This window comes from Chenopodium album, chromosome 25 (assembly GCF_948465745.1).
Source record: "Chenopodium album chromosome 25, dcCheAlbu1.1, whole genome shotgun sequence".
Classification (NCBI taxonomy): domain Eukaryota; kingdom Viridiplantae; phylum Streptophyta; class Magnoliopsida; order Caryophyllales; family Amaranthaceae; genus Chenopodium; species Chenopodium album.
In genome coordinates this window covers 2,312,370-2,328,469 of record NC_137858.1, presented here as the reverse complement: position 1 = coordinate 2,328,469, position 16,100 = coordinate 2,312,370, and the positions used below count along the sequence as shown (strand labels likewise).

The following is a 16,100-nucleotide window of genomic DNA, read 5'->3' as shown; positions in this document are numbered from 1 at the left end:
GTATCATTTTGTAATTATACACCCCGGCATTTGTGACGAATGCCGTCTTGGCTCGGTCGTCGGGGTGCATGAAGATCTGATGATACCCCGAGAATGCGTCCATGAAACTAAGCAAGGCATGGCCACTCGTCGAGTCGACTAGCTGATCGATCCTCGGCAAGGGATAGAAATCCTTCGGACAAGCCTTATTTAGGTCCGTGAAGTCAACGCACATTCTCCAGGTACCATTGGCCTTCTGAACCATCACCACATTTGCCAGCCATTTTGGATACTGACAAGGCTCGATGAAGCCTGCATCCAGCAATTTCTTGACCTCGGCTGCGATGTCTCGGTTCTTATTTGCGGAGTAATTCCGCTTCTTTTGCTTAACTGGCCGACACGTTGGGTCGACGTTAAGCTTATGGGAGATGAGGTCTGGACTTATCCCAGGCATATCAGCTGCCGAGAAAGCAAACACATCTCTGTTGTCCCGGAGGAGTTGAATAAGTTCACAACGGGTGCTCGGATCAAGATCCATCCCGATTGTTACACATTTCTCAGCATCTCCTTCGGTCAACTCGACCATTTCAGTCTGCTGGTCCAAGTCCATTGTTGATGGGCTGGACTCTTCAGAATCTGGCCTGCTGTCTATATCAGCAGGCGTCCCAGACTTTTTCTTCTTCGGCTGGCTCTCTGAGTCTTTCGGCTCAAATGAAGAGCTAGCCTTTTCTTTTTCTGACCCTTTTTCTTTGGGCACAAAACCTTGGGCCGAAGCACTTAGACCTTTCGGCTTTTTTGTGCTCGGCTCTCTTTCTTTTTCTTTCTCCTCCTCATCCTCATCGTCGTCGTCTGGGCGACTAGTGGATGGCTTGAGGTAGTTGCACCTTCGGGCCTCCTTTTGGCTGCCCTGGATCCTTTCGGGGAAGCTGGCGTCTGAAACGTAGATCATCAGCTGATGATAAGTTAAGACAACCCCTTCGATCTCGTGAATTATGGGTCTCCCCAAAATCACGTTGTACACTGAAGGAGCATCGATGACCAAAAATTCAGTCATGACGTTCCTAGCTGCTTCATCACAGCCGATGGTGACAGGAAGCAGAACTTTCCCATCGGGATAAGTTGAAGCCCCATTGAATCCGGATACTGGGTAGGATACCGGCATGAGGTGTTTGGGCTTCAGCTTGATTTGATTGTAGGCCTTTCGAAACAAAATATTTGCTCCGCTACCACCGTCAATTAGAACTTTGCTGACGTCGTGGTTGGCCACCGTGGCGATAATCACCAATGGGTCCTCGTGAGGGTACGTCACCCCCCGGCAGTCAGCGGCTGTGAACGTCATGTTCGGCATGATTCACCTGATGGGTCAGAGCCCTAAGGTGACGCTTGTGCTCCCTCCGAGAGCATGCTCCTCCCGAGATAACATGGATTGGAGGGAATTTTCCTTCCGCAGTTTTGTTGTTCTTTCGGGGGAAGTCAATTTCTTGCCGAGAGTCTTTTTCAGACTTCTCGACCTCTTTTTTCTCGCGCTGATCCGCGATATATTTTTTCAAGTATCCCTTCCGGACCATATCATCGATTTGGTCCTTCAGCTGGATACACTCTTCAGTGTTGTGTCCCGGTGACTCATGGAACTCACACCACTGATTTTTATTCTTACGCTGATACCACTCTGGGAGTGGTCTCGGCTTTCTGTAACTCTTTTCCTCCCTCTTCACGCTGTAAATCTTAGCGCGCGGAAGAGAGAGCGGAGTGTAGGATTCATATCTGCCCGCAAAAGGAGCAGATTTTTCCTTCTTCGACTCGTTGGCCGAAGATTGTTCCGAGGCTTTCGCCTTTCCCTTTGCCTTCTGGCCTTGGCCTTCCGACAAGGGTGTTTGTTTTTGTTTCCCTCCCCCAAATTGAGGTTGGGTTTTTGTTTTGTTCCACTCTTCAGCTCGGATGAACTTATCCGAAGCATTCAGTGCCTCCTCCAAGGTCTTGGGTGAATTCATGACCATGAAGTCGGAGAACGGTCCAGTTCTGAGACCGTGCTGAAGGGCGAAAACTGCCATCCCTTGGTCCAGCTGAGAAATGCCGGACGACTCGTTGCTGAAGCGAGTCAGATAGTCTCGGAGGCTTTCAGCCTCCCCTTGCTGCAGACCCATAAGCTCTGCAGTAGTCTTCTCTCGGCGATTTGCCGTAGAAAACTTGCTCTTAAATTTGGAGGACAGGTCGTCCCACCCAGTGATTGAGCCTTCTTTCACTCCCTTGGAGATCCACGCTTGCGCGACCCCCTTGAGAGTGGTTAGAAAATATTTGCACCAAGTCGCTTCGGACCTGGGGCAGAGATGCATGTGAGCCTCGTATGAGGCAATATGGTCCTTCAGATCCGAAGTTCCATCATAAGTAATGTGCGACGGGATTTTAACCGTCGGCACATGGGATTCCAGTATCCACTGTTCGAATGAAGAACTGGAAGGCAGCATCACGGCCTTGCCCTTATTCCCAGCCGAAGGGACCGCGCTCCGCCCTCTCAGAGAGGTAGAAGTGGTTTTCTTCCCCGGCTGGGAGGTCTGGGCCTCGGCTACAGGGTAGGAGAGGCGGTTGTGCACGCTCCATTCCCTATCGCCGAGACGATCGTGAACACTTCGGCGAGCAGTTTCTGGCCGAGAGGCAGAACTACTGCTTTTATGGGCTCTGCTCGTAGTGAGCTGAGTGGAAGGCTCCCTGAAGAAGTGAGAGTTCCTTTTTCTCTCCCTCTCGGTTCTCCAGGTGTCCTCATCCCATTCGCCGAACTCCTTGAAAGAGGAGGGTTTCTCCCCCTCCTGGCCGAGGTTCCTCCGCTGGTTCCTGGTTTGCGGAGGGGTTCGGTCGTGTGGAGGCGGCATATTTTGGGCCTTCATGGCTTCCATGAGGACCGCTAAAGCTCTCACTACCTCCTCCGAGTTGGGCCCCGTCAAGGGTGTCCTCGGCTGAGAGCGAGAATGGGTGTGAATGCTCCGGGGTTGGCTCCGGGTATGAGATTGGGTCCTTTGAGTGGACCGGTTGTCCTCATTTGACCGAGGCGGGCTCAGTGGATGATTGGACTGGATGATAGGAGATTCGGTGAATCTCTCCCTAGGCTCCCCATGAGAGTCGGGTCCCGCGGAGGGGCTCCTATCCCGAGGAGGAGATGAACTAGGAGTGGGGCGTTCTAAGGGACCCCCTCCCAGTGATTTTCGGCGTTTTCTCGGAGGAGAAGCACCGTTGCTTTTGTTCTTGCGATTCTTAGCCATTGGAACTAAGATTGAGGTAGAACGATTGAAATTGGCTTAAAGATTTTTTGAAAGTCTTCCCCACAGACGGCGCCAAATTGTTTCGGATAAAAACAATGGGACCTTGACGAAGGTCCTATGAAGTGGTGAAGACTGGGCTCGGTCCAAGCGATGCTGGGCCGAGGGTTTCCTGCACAGCAAATACACGTAAACTAGCCTCGGGGGTGTTGCCGAGGAAGGCCCCTCCGATGCTAAAGTCAGTACAATGTATAGAGAGAGAAAGCTATGCAAGAGAATTAATTGCTTGAGGCTTTGTGTGTATGTGTGTACAAATGTGATATTGATGGCTTTTATACCTTTACATATATGGGAGAAGTGGGCCTTGGCCCAATTGACTTGCCTTGTTGACTGATCTTGACTTTAGCACAATTGGAGAGTTGAACCTTGACCTTGGGCTTTTAATTGGATCATTTAATGACTAGGCCCAATTGGACTAAATTGGACCCAAACAATTAATTATAAGCTTATAACTTTTATAGGTTGATAACGGTACCGTAGACTTTTAAGCACCACCCATCATAAAGAAAAAGAAAAGAAGAAAAATTCATTGATAAAACTCCATAATTATAAATCAATCCATAACAATCAATCTACTTGTATAGTATAGTCCACTCTATACTAAACATTATTTACTCGTACAATATATGGTCCATTATTCGATGCTCTCTCATTCAACCAAATCTTTTTCACCCCCCGATTCCTCCTGTCTACTCTCTCCCCCATTTTCTCTCTCCTCTTTCTCTCTCTACACCTCACTCTTCCCCACCGCCATCTCCGCCGCCGGAATTCCTCCCTTTTCCGGCGACTTTCCGACGAAACCTCCAAATGCCCAGTACTCCCCACTAGCTAAACTACCATTATCCTCTCTTAATTGGGTAATTAATTCAACAAATTAATTGTTATTAATGTCAATATACGACGCCGCATTTGTCAACTCCGAGCTCTCAAAACCCACTTCAATCTTCGGATTACGATTATGGGTTGTCATCGGAATCTTCGTGGGGTCCACCATCGTCCTCCTCCTCTTCCTTCTGTCACTCTGCATCACTTCTAGAAAGTCCCACAACAACAACAATGGCGCCGGAAAACTTTCTCTCTCCTCTAAACACAATAACAATGCGGCCCCTGCTGACGTCACCCCGCCGATCTCTAAGGAAATCCAGGAGATAATCCCGGCCGTACACCACCAGCACCACAACCACCACCACCGTCCGATGATCAACGCTGCTCCTGAGATCCAGATCGATATCGGAAAACCCGAACATCGAGTTGTTTTCTCTGATAAAGCTCCGTCAAGTGGAGAGAGTTTAAGGTCTAATAATGTTAATCATTATAATTATGGAAGTGATAATAGTAATAATAATCATAGTGGTAGTCAGCATAATACGTCGCCTTATGGTGGTCCAGAGGTTTCTCATTTGGGTTGGGGAAGATGGTATACTTTGAGAGAATTGGAATTGGCTACTAATGGTTTGGCGGACGAAAATGTTATTGGTGAAGGTGGATATGGTATTGTTTATCATGGAATTTTGCAGGATAATACTCAGGTTGCTGTCAAAAATCTCTTGAATAACAGGTAATTTTTGATTTCCCTTTTTTTTTGGATTTAATTTGGTTTAATTTTGGTAGGTTTTTCATTTTGATGAATTTTATTTGTTTGCATTTAATTGTTCATTTTTGCTTGTTTTAGGTTTTTGTTTTTGGGTGTGATGGAGTAATGAACTAATGAATGTGTTTGTGTTGGGGTGGTTTAATTAATTTGTTTGACTCATTATGATTTTATTATCTACCATATTTGGATGATTTAATGGTGTTTTGAATGGTCTTATAGTTAAAAAAAGACTAAATCTTGAAGTTTTATATGCTGTAAATGTTATAATTAGAATAGAAAATTAAGGGCTGTTCTGTATCACTGCTGGTGTCCTGTTCTTGGTTTTAATCCAATGAAACAGTAATGGAAGTCGATGTATCCTTATCCGTATCCGTCTCCGTGCTTCATGGAAGTAACGAAGCTTGAGACTTCATGGGAACTTGGATAAATGGCTGTCAAATTTTTGGGTGTTGCTTGTATGCAACTTCAGTAAGGAAGAGTATGTTGCAATTTCTTTTGAGTAATTTGTTATTATTCTTGTCTTGTCCTGATAATGTCTTGTGCTGGCTGTAAAGTGGCTCGATTACTCTGTGAACAGCTTTTAATTATGCCTTTTTCAATTATTGTATTGGAGATCAAATCAGAACCTTATTTCTTTTATTCTTTGCTTTAATCATTCCTTAGCTAATTAATGGATAGATCTGCACAAATGAATAATACAAAACTTAATGTATAGTTATGGCCTTATGGGCCTTCTTTTCTACTGTCTACTGGTGGGTGCAGGGGCCACCCACTAGTGTAGTTTGTTAATATTGATTATGAATTATAAAGTCGACTTAGGGCGGTTCTTTCTAATCGTCATGTTAAAACTCATTTGGTATTTGTGGAGACGCAGACTGTTCAATTATGCAATTTGTCATATGTCTGGCTAATATAAATGACCACTTTTCAGGGGTCAAGCCGAGAAGGAATTCAAGGTGGAAGTTGAAGCTATCGGACGTGTTAGACATAAGAATCTTGTTAGGTTGCTTGGATACTGTGTTGAGGGAGCTTATAGGTAATTAATTTATCAAGTTCAGAACTTGTGATTTCTGGTCATTGGAGCAGTTGGTAATGTGACTATTTTTTTGGTGTCTCTAGGATGCTTGTGTATGAATATGTTGACAATGGCAATTTAGACCAATGGCTTCATGGTGATGTTGGTGATGTAAGCCCTCTCACATGGGATATCCGAATGAACGTTATTTTGGGAACAGCCAAAGGGTAAAATCCTGCAGCATGTTTATCTATTGTTGGATTGCGCGCCTTTTCCGTGTTTTAATGGTAAGCTTATTGACAGATGTTTGTCATTTATGTTGGTGTAGGTTGGCTTATCTTCATGAGGGCCTTGAACCCAAGGTTGTGCATCGAGACATCAAGTCTAGCAACATACTTATTGATCGGCAGTGGAACTCTAAAGTTTCTGATTTCGGCCTTGCTAAGTTGCTTGGTTCTGAGATGAGCTATGTAACAACTCGTGTCATGGGTACTTTTGGGTGAGCGTGAATTACTTCCCTCTAGTATCTTTTTAGTCAAAGAATGCATTTTATATTCATCTAATTATTCATCCCATTGCAGATATGTAGCTCCTGAATATGCGTGTACTGGAATGTTGACTGAAAAGAGTGATGTATATAGCTTTGGAATACTTATTATGGAAATAATTTCAGGGAGAACCCCTGTTGATTATAGTCGACCACCTGGAGAGGTAAATTTTATACTTCGTACTATGGCTATCTCATAACTTGCAATGTTGTTCTTATGTTCCTAAGAGATGGAATTTGCAAATTGATTGCAGGTGAATTTGGTTGACTGGTTAAAGACAATGGTGGGAAATAGAAGATCCGAGGAAGTGGTGGATCCTAAACTTCCTGAGATGCCAACTTCTAAAGCATTGAAACGCATTCTTTTAGTTGCACTTAAATGTGTTGACCCTGATTCACATAAGAGGCCAAAAATGGGGCATGTTATCCACATGCTTGAGGCGGATGATTTGTTATTCCGTGATGTATGTGGTCCTAACTTTGAGTAATTGATTTGTTGCATTGTTAAGTTAATTTGGTAGTGTGCTAAACTGCTTGTTGAGATTGACTAGAAAGAAGTTATGAATGCTGATCATTTGCTCATTTCATGACTGAATATTATCCCTACTGTATGCAGGATCGTCGAGCTGGAAGAGAATCTGCCACTTCTGGTCATGACCATCCACAAGCGAAGCCTGTTGTTGCTGTCAAAGCTGATGCTAAGCATTTGCGGGAAAGCACTACAGATAATAGTGAGAGTGAAGCTAGTAGAGACCATCATCACGAACCAAACAGACGGAGATAGTTTGTAAATGGGTACCGTCTGCATTCATTTTTACACTTGAATTCTAGAAGCTCAGTTTATCCATTGATTATATTGCCTCAATTTTCTCACCCTGTAACTTTATTTTCTACAAAGTAATATATTGAGTCCACATTATACCTATTTATTCATTCAATTTTCGCCCATTTGTTATAAAGAAAAATTTGCCAGCTGCTTAGGACCCATTTGTAAAGTTAGACCTTTTTTTTTAGTTGAATAAATTTCATTATGGAAAGAATTAATGTCCACAATATTTCTCCTTTTCACAACACATTTGAATGCATTAATTAAATTAAATTAGAGATAAAAGTCCATATCTTATCGGATGGGGCCATAACTTTGTCATTTTATGCATTGCTAGCTATTGTTGATCAACATCAATTGTTTACTTCAAGTGTTTAGTGCCTTACTAAGAGGTTTGTGACTGTGTGGACCATTTGAACTAGTTAATACTGCGATGTTGCCTAAATACACAAACTCTTGCCTTTTTCTCACTTGGTGGGCACTCCTTAGTTCAGCTGTACCAGCAAGCTGGGGAACTTAACGTTCTACAGAATAATATGTGTGGCCATGCTTCTGAATATCGTTATCGATGCCAGAACATGATCTGTCCAGGGACCCGATAAATTATTTCATCTTCCGGGTGCCAGCGCCACCACCTTGAACATCAAAGGTAAGCTTCCAAACTGGCATTTTGGCAGTTTTTGGGATAATGTCTGTCCTTTGTCCTTCATCTCATGATGTTTTGTTATATGCTTCCATGACTACCTTTTAGCACAAACTCCTATAGATTGCCTATTTGCCTAGTCTTTAGAGTTGGCAACTTTGGTGGGTTCTTTGACTTTTTTCCCTCCTGGCTCCACATAGAGATTGAAAAGTCAAAATTGCCCCCTAGCTTCACTAGTAACTACAATCCAGTCATTAACTGTATGTGCTGTAAGACGTTTTTCCCTCTGTTAGTTGCCTAACTAGTTTGGAAATTACTCTTTTCTTTTTTGTTACGCCGTATACAGTTTCACCTTTTTGTTAAGGAAATGAGATGGATAAATGCTGATACAGCTAGCTGAATCTGCTTGTCTAAAGAGGAAAGCAGTTAAAACTACTCGTACTATATTGGCATGTGGATGCCTTGATTACTTACCAGTATACACACATTTTTATTTTCTTTGCATTGACAGTAGCATGTGAATGCTTTTAATGGTATTCAAATTTGATTGGTACTTGTTGGTACCAAGTTGCCATGAAACTGGTCTCCGAAAACAGCGGATGTATTACTATTTTTATACGAGTACTTTAATGGAGGCTCAACCATGCAAATACAGTATGATTTCTTCAAAACAATATCTGACAGACTGACAGTATGTTTAACTACTCTATCTTATTATTGATATGTTGTGTTGAATTGTTGATGCTGCGAAATGAGCTTGACTTAACGTGCGCTTTTGCATCTTAGGTAGCATGAGTTGTTTACTTCGTGTACTCCCTCCGTCTTTTAAGTTGCTTTATACTTATTTGAACGCATCGTATATAACAGGGCTACTTAGAATCAAATCGTTAGATCAAGTTATGTATAGATATGAAATATCCTTCTTTGAATCGACAGGGCTATTTAGAATCAAGTTGTTGGATCAAGTCATATATGAAGTGACTTTCTTGCCAAAAATATTACATGTACTTCTTTGCTACTAGGAATTTCACTTTGTCTAAAACAAAGGATGACCAAGTAATGTGTGGATATTTGTGGAGAAATCAGTAAAAACATGTAACATTACGTGCCCTTTAGAATGGAACAGTATCTCTCGAAAAAAGTAGGAGCATAATCTTCTATTAAATTTTTAAATTTCGCCATAAAGGCATTATAGAGAATATTTAAGACAAAGAAGACCCATTTGCCCCATTAATAAGATTAATTAAACTAGAATGAAGTCCATCATATTCCTTAAAAATACCTATATAATCAGAGTAGGAGGTCTAAGTGTGGTCCAAGGCAAGGAAAGATAATAAGAGACATCTTAAGACATGAATAGAGCTGTTTATTAGGGTATTCAAGTCGGGTTTGGGTCGGGTCAAATTAGGTCTCAAGTTAAAACAAGATCATGTTATGTCGAGTCAATCTAGCTTCATATCAGGTTCAGGTCGTGTATAATCCACGCTTTTTGAGGAAATTTTGAGGTTTCGGGGCACGGTAGAGAAAAGCCTTGAAACCCTAAGTGATACATCTCTGGGTCATATAATGTCGTTTGAAACCATATATGATCATTATATGTTGTCATAAACGTCCGTGGTAGACTTAAGTTTACGAAATCACTACAAGTTGTGAACGGGTAAAATGACCGTTTAAGGGCATATTGGATGGTTCCACCGACCCTATTGTACTCCCAGAAGGTATTAGGGACCATGGTAAACATCACGGTTTTTGAGGAAATTTTGAGGTTTCGGGGTCCGGTGGCGAAAATCTTTGAGACCCTAAGGGATACATTTCGGGGTCATATAATTCCGCTTGAAACCACATATGATCATTATAAGTTGTCATAAATGTCCGTGTAGGCTTGATTTTACGAAATCACTTCAAGTTGTGAACGAGTAAAATGACCGTTTAAGGGCATATTGGATGGTTCCACCGACCCAATTGGACTCTAGGAGGGTATTAGGGACCATGGTAAACATCTCAGCAATTTTTATTTCCAGGTGAAAAAAGTCAAAAAATTACAAAATTAAAGGCTATAATCCACGCTTTTTGAGGAAAATTTGAGGTTTCGGGGCACGGTGGCGAAAAGCCTTTAAACCTTAATGGATATATCTTAGGGTCATATAATGTTGTTTGTAACTATATATGATCATTATATGTTGTCATAAACATCCGTGATAGGCTTGAGTTTACGAAATCACTACAAGTTGTGAAAGGGTAAAATGACCGTTTTTGGGCATATTGGATGGTTCCACCGACCCAATTGGACTCTTGGAGGGTATTTAGGGACCATGGTAAACATCTCGGCAATTTTTTTTTCCGGGCAAAAAAAGGTCAAAAAATTATAAAATTGAAGGCTATAATCCACGTTTTTTAAGGAAATTTTGAGGTTTTGGGACCCGGTGGCGAAAACTAGGTTATTTATACGCGTATATCCAATGATCCAAACACGTCTATGATCCAAACACGTCTATAACTAGGTTTGCATAATAATTTAATTTTCCTTGTATATAATTAGTAAAAGTAGTTTTCTTGACGGCTGTCTACAAAGGCAAGGCAAAAGTGTACAAAGTTTTAGTAAGATTAATTTCTTGCTAAGTATTGTTATATTATGAATTTCTAACTAAATTACCTTATAAAAAAGCAAACACTTGTCAAACATGAATTGATTGAAAGTGCGCATTATGATACTATGATAACAACAGCATTGAGGCATTGAGCTAACTGACTAATTATTTTTTTTTTTTTTTTTTAAAAATCTTAATTATTAGTTGCAGCAAACAGTTTAAATTGTTACGCCAAGTTATGAACTTATGAAAATTATCTTAATTAGCTATTACGTGTTGGATTTTCTTTTGCCTAAATTTATTGCTCGATAATGTATGGTTAAAAACTTAAAACTCTTAAAAGACAGGTTTTTGAAATGAATTTCTTCATTCTCATAAAATAGGCATTTAAAGCTATGTGTTTTAAACTAATCTTCACACTACAAAACAAAACCAAAAAAAAAGAAAAAAAAAAAAAGAAAAAGAAAAAGAGGATGGCAAACTAACTAAGATAATCAGTTCTAAAACGAAACGAAAAGTACTGAAGTATCATCAGTTCAACAATTTTACAAGTAAAATTCCACAGTTTTGATATATACCCTACATGTATTATGTATATGAACAAAAAAAACTTTCATAACTATTATAATTTGTTTTTACTAGAAATAAGAAACCAGTGAAGTGGTATTGTGTGTGATGCATACACTATTATGTTAGTGTGACGACACGCAATGAGTCTCACATGTAAGACAATAAGAATTTTTCTGAGAAGTCTTATGTTTTTGGCTATTGATTTAAAGTAAGTTTTGTATTTTTGGTCTTAGTTTCAAAATTAGGCTAATGAGTCTAATTTTGAAGATGTCACACCATACACACGGTGAATTTTTCTCTCTTAACACATTTATCAAACTATCGTATTTCAACTGAATACTCATTAGACCAAGTCCAACAAATGCTCATTTATCTATGATTAATCTTATGCATTGTTAAAAGTGATGTGTGCAAATAGTTCAAACATTAGCATGCAAGGGAGCGTTGGAACAAAGAGAGTATTTGAAAACCACATCTCCTATTAACTAAATAACAATACGAGTACTCGGGTTTGTTAAGAGTCCTAAGACATAAAAATGGCATAATATTTTAAGGCACAATTCTAGCACTTTATCAATAAAGCCAACCCCTTGTTTTAGTCCAAGCCCACATATTTTATGAACCCATTCAACATTTCAACCAAATAAGCAAAGCCAATACAATTTTCTCACCCTATAACAAACCCTAAAACAAACAAACTGCGTAAATTGGTCATACTTGGCAGCCTCATAAAAATACTCGTGATAAATTATTTTATTTAATTAAAAAAAAATAAAAATGATGGATATTTCCTACAAGTATTTTCCACTATCTAGAATACTCTACACGCACAAACACACAGTTTAAAATAAACCTGACCTTGTCCACTTTTATAATATCTCAGCCGTTCATTTTACTCATCTTAAATCGACATCGTTAAATCATTAACCAATTTCCACCCTTTGATTTATCAAGGTGGTCCCCACTTTCGTCAACGGCTAAAACCACAATCAAACAATTTCCTCTCTTATCAATTATCATCCATCTTCCTCTTCTTCCTCTCATTTCTTTCTACTTTTTCAACTAACATTATCACTTTCTCTCTCCTCTGTTTTTTCCTCTCACTTTTAAGTTTCGCTTTGATTTTCTTACAGGTTTGTTTCTTTTATTTATTTATTAATTGATTGTTTGTTTGTTGGTCTTGTAATTGGTCTGTTGAAATTCCAAATTAAGGGATCTATTTTTTTTTATTATTATTATTTTTAATTAAGGTTGAGTTATTAATTTTTTTGGTTTAATTTGTGAAGAATTGTTGGATTTTGTTGTAGATCTGTTGGTTTTGGTTGTGTTTATGTTAGATCTATGTGGTTTGTTGCATGAAATGGAATTAATTGTTGATTTTGGGGAAAAAGTTGTTTTTACTTGTTTCTTAATCTGGAAGTGAGAAATAGAAGAAATTGGGAGAATTTGTTCTGTGTTTAGGGTTCTTGTTCGTTGACTTTAGCAGATCTTCATAATTAGGGGTAGATGATGAGCTTGAGTTTGAGTTTGAAGAACTTAGGTTAAGATTGGAGCTTGAAATGGGTTTAAATGAACTTTTGAAGGAAGAAATTTATAAAGTTGCTGTCTTTTCTTAATTTTGCTGTCTTTTCTTAATTAAAGTGCCTTGTTCTGGTGTTGTGTATTTGCTTTATTAATAGATTTAGGTTGTGAGGCTATGTTTTATGCTTCTTTTTATTTTTGCATAGATGTATGTGTATTTGATAGACGGTTGTCTTTCATTTGATGGATGTATAATTGGATGTATCATGTTTAAATGATGAGAGTTTATAATTGCAAGCCCAGGATTAGAAAAATGTGACAATTTGATGTTTTGGAGTTGTGATGATTCAATGTTTAGAAGTTGAGTTTGGACCTTAATTTTTGTTGCTGTATTTTTGTAAGAATGATTTTTGGTAGTTGATTATATTTTCATTGAGAAGATGGTGATTGTAATATCTTCCAAGTTTTGGTTGCTGAATGCTTTTTTTTTTGTTGTTGTTTGTTTGTTTGTTCATTTCAGTTGCTTAAAGAAGAATGAGTCGCCCACAAGAACCACACAGGCCATTCTTTTCACATGGAAACCCTTTTCGGATGATACTTCCGAAGAGCTCCTATCTTTCCCCTAAGGTACAGGCGCTGCTGAATAAGTTCGAGGATACCTTGGCAGGAAGGCTTAGAAGACTTGTTCCAAAGCATAAAGATGAGGTCTTCAGTTTTTCTTGGATGATATTAGCCATACAGTCTCTCTCTGAGACGCATAATGATATCAAATCTCTGATAACTGATCTTGAGCTTCCTGTCGTCGATTGGGATGACAAATGGATAGATGTCTATTTGGACAACAGTGTGAAGTTGCTGGATATTTGTATTGCCCTCTGCTCTGAGCTGTCACGATTAAGCCAAGGGCAGCTCCTGCTCCATTGCCTGCAGCGTAATTTGGACCAAAATAGTTCAAGTGAGATTTCGAAAGCAAAATCTTCAATTGATAGTTGGAGAAATCACATTGGTACTAAGAACCCTAGACTTGAAAATTGTTTCCCTATCATTGATAAGTTGATGGAATCATTAGAGCTGCCCAAGGTTAAGAACTCAGCCAAAGGAAAAGCTTTGATGCGTGCTATGTATGGAGTCAAGGTGCACACTATATTTGTTTGCGGTGCATTTATCTCTGCTTTCACAGGCTCTGATAAAAAATTAGTAGACTTGCAAGTTGCTGGTACACACATGTGGGCAGAAGCATATAATGATCTCCAGACGTTTGTGTACAGGGAGATTAGAAATTTAGTTTCAGGTGGTAGGAATGTTCTTTTGAAAGAGTTGGAAGCAGTTGATACAATTGTTGGGGAAATTTATCCCATGATTCAAGAAGGTACAGAGCCTTTGAAGACAGAAGTGTTTCAGAATTCTGTTGTGGAATTAGGGACAAGAGCAGACAAACTTTCATCAGGATTAGATCTTTTGGCGAAGGAAGTGGATGGGTTTTTTCAAATAGTGTTGAGTGGACGTGATGCTTTGCTTGGTAACCTTCGAGTGTCCAGCAGCGTCTTTGATTCTCCAAAAAAGTTAAAGGAGGAACAACTTGTGAGATGAATACTAGACATGCCAAGGTCGTACATAAACAGTCTAGGTATGGTTTTTATAACTGTGTTGTGGGGAAATGTATGAGATGTTCTCAAGCATATTATTATGCATATCTTGTAACTTGTAATATGTTTGTTCTGAATGAGCGCCTAAGCTTTGTACCTATGTACTATATTATGATGATATATGAATGATATTTGCTGTGTGGAACTTTACTGCTTGTATTTCTGGCATATAATGCTTGATTGTGTTAATATGGTTAGATATTAAACCAAGGATATACGAAGTAGCTACATAATCCCCCCCACCCCCAACCACCAAATATGGTCGTCAATCTACCTTGTAAAGTGGTATCACCTGAAATTGGAAAGGCTTTGAGCCTTTGACTCCATGTAACATATTCTGTATTTTTTGGTGTTAGCTGTACCATCTTCTACTGCTGAATGGGTGCTATAAGCCTATAATATAATAACATGATAATTTATTTTTCTGGAAACAAGTCAAATACTAGTTCTTATCCATCGTTCCGACGTTCCCTTGGGTGCTTAATTTTGCTGTCTCTTGGCGATGATTGATCAATTTTGTGACCCTTCTAAATTAAACCAGTCCTTACCTTCCAATGGTAGCTGTTGAGAATGTTCACTGTTTTGTTGTGCGCAAGAGTGTGCTTGTTTTGTTAGACTCTTAACACTGTCAATTTGGCTCAGTACGATGTTATTATTCGTATATGTGTATTGTTGCATCAGGAGCAGCAACCCAAAAAGTGTGCTCTGATTTCATGTTTAATTGTTCTCCAAATACAGTTGACTCCAAAAAAGAAAAAAAAAAGGTATGCCTCTTTTGCATCCATAGAGCATTTGTCAAGCTGCTCTTCCACATGATATATATTGTTATATTTCATCAGATGATAAAGCCAATGTTTTCCTCCTCACTCCTTGATTAACAACAGTCTACAGAGAGGATAATATGGTCTTTGGATTGCTGTAAGGCTGTAATTATTGTTTATTACAGAATGCCAGGTTGAACGATATATAGATATTCATGCATTTGGTCTTTTGGATTGCTGCAGCATCTAGTATTCAGCTGAAAGCCCTAGATAAGTTGATAGTTGATGCTTTATCATGCATCATTCGTGAGTCAGGATCCGTTTTTATGTCTCATTTTATGCAAATTCTTTCCTTGTGAGCAGATGACTGCTGAAATGATCATACAGGTTTTCCCCCCCTTGTATATAACCTGAAAATACATGTAAACCTTTATGTATGTTATCAGAGGTAGCAGTTATGGCTAGTAGGTCATACTTGCTATGTCTTGCTCTCATTTTAATGTCCGTCTTTGCTTCTGCTCGCAGGCCTGCTGTTATTGAAAATACTGAGGCTGAACTACCAGCTCCTCCAAAAGGTCCAGATGGAGGTAATGTGAGTGAGAATGTTAATGTTGAGGCCTCTGTACCACTTCCTCCACTGAGTACTGGTGGAGGTGGAAAGAATAAAATTAGCGAGGCCTCACAAAGTGCTGAAAGTCGGGGTATTTATGATGAGGCCTCTGTACCACTTCCTCCACTGAGTACTGGCGGAGGTGGAAAGAATAAAATTGGTGAGGCCTCACAAATTGATGGAAGTAGGGGTATTTATGATGAGGCCTCTGTACCACTTCCTCCACTGAGTACTGGCGGAGGTGGAAAGAATAAAATTAGCGAGGTCCCACAAATTGATGGAAGTCGGGGTACTTATGGTCAGGCCTCTGTACCACTTCCTCCACTGAGTACTGGCAGAGGTGGAAAGAATAAAATTAACGAGGCCTCACAAACTGATGTAAGTCGGTATATTTATGATGAGGCCTCTGTACCACTTCCTTCTCCACTGAGTAATAACATAGGTGGGAAGAAGAAAATTGTGGAGGCCTCACAAACTGATGTAAATCGG

The 16,100-nt window shown here is 39.8% G+C and overlaps 1 protein-coding gene and 1 pseudogene across 2 annotated transcripts; both read left to right on the top strand.

The window, feature by feature from the left end:
* Positions 1-3,886: 3,886 nt before the first annotated feature.
* On the top strand, positions 3,887-7,418 carry LOC145613347 (putative serine/threonine-protein kinase At1g01540). The gene is made up of 7 exons (XM_081668436.1): positions 3,887-4,848; positions 5,816-5,920; positions 6,004-6,126; positions 6,228-6,398; positions 6,481-6,610; positions 6,701-6,910; positions 7,063-7,418. The coding sequence occupies exons 1-7, from the start codon at positions 4,178-4,180 to the stop codon at positions 7,228-7,230; spliced, it is 1,578 nt and encodes a 525-aa protein (XP_081524562.1). The 5' UTR covers positions 3,887-4,177; the 3' UTR covers positions 7,231-7,418.
* Positions 7,419-12,075: 4,657 nt separating this feature from the next.
* LOC145615387 (protein BPS1, chloroplastic pseudogene) lies at positions 12,076-14,399 on the top strand (annotated as a pseudogene). Its single transcript, XR_014107267.1, has 2 exons — positions 12,076-12,206; positions 13,115-14,399. The product of XR_014107267.1 is annotated as a protein BPS1, chloroplastic pseudogene (transcript).
* The last annotated feature ends 1,701 nt before the right edge of the window (positions 14,400-16,100 follow it).

Coding starts and splice junctions, on each gene's coding strand:
- LOC145613347 (XM_081668436.1), top strand. CDS start 4,178: ATGTCAATATACGACGCCGCATTTGTCAACTCCGAGCTCTCAAAACCC. Junction 5,921..6,003: donor TGTGTTGAGGGAGCTTATAG/GTAATTAATTTA, acceptor TGGTGTCTCTAG/GATGCTTGTGTATGAATATG. Junction 6,911..7,062: donor ATGATTTGTTATTCCGTGAT/GTATGTGGTCCT, acceptor TACTGTATGCAG/GATCGTCGAGCTGGAAGAGA.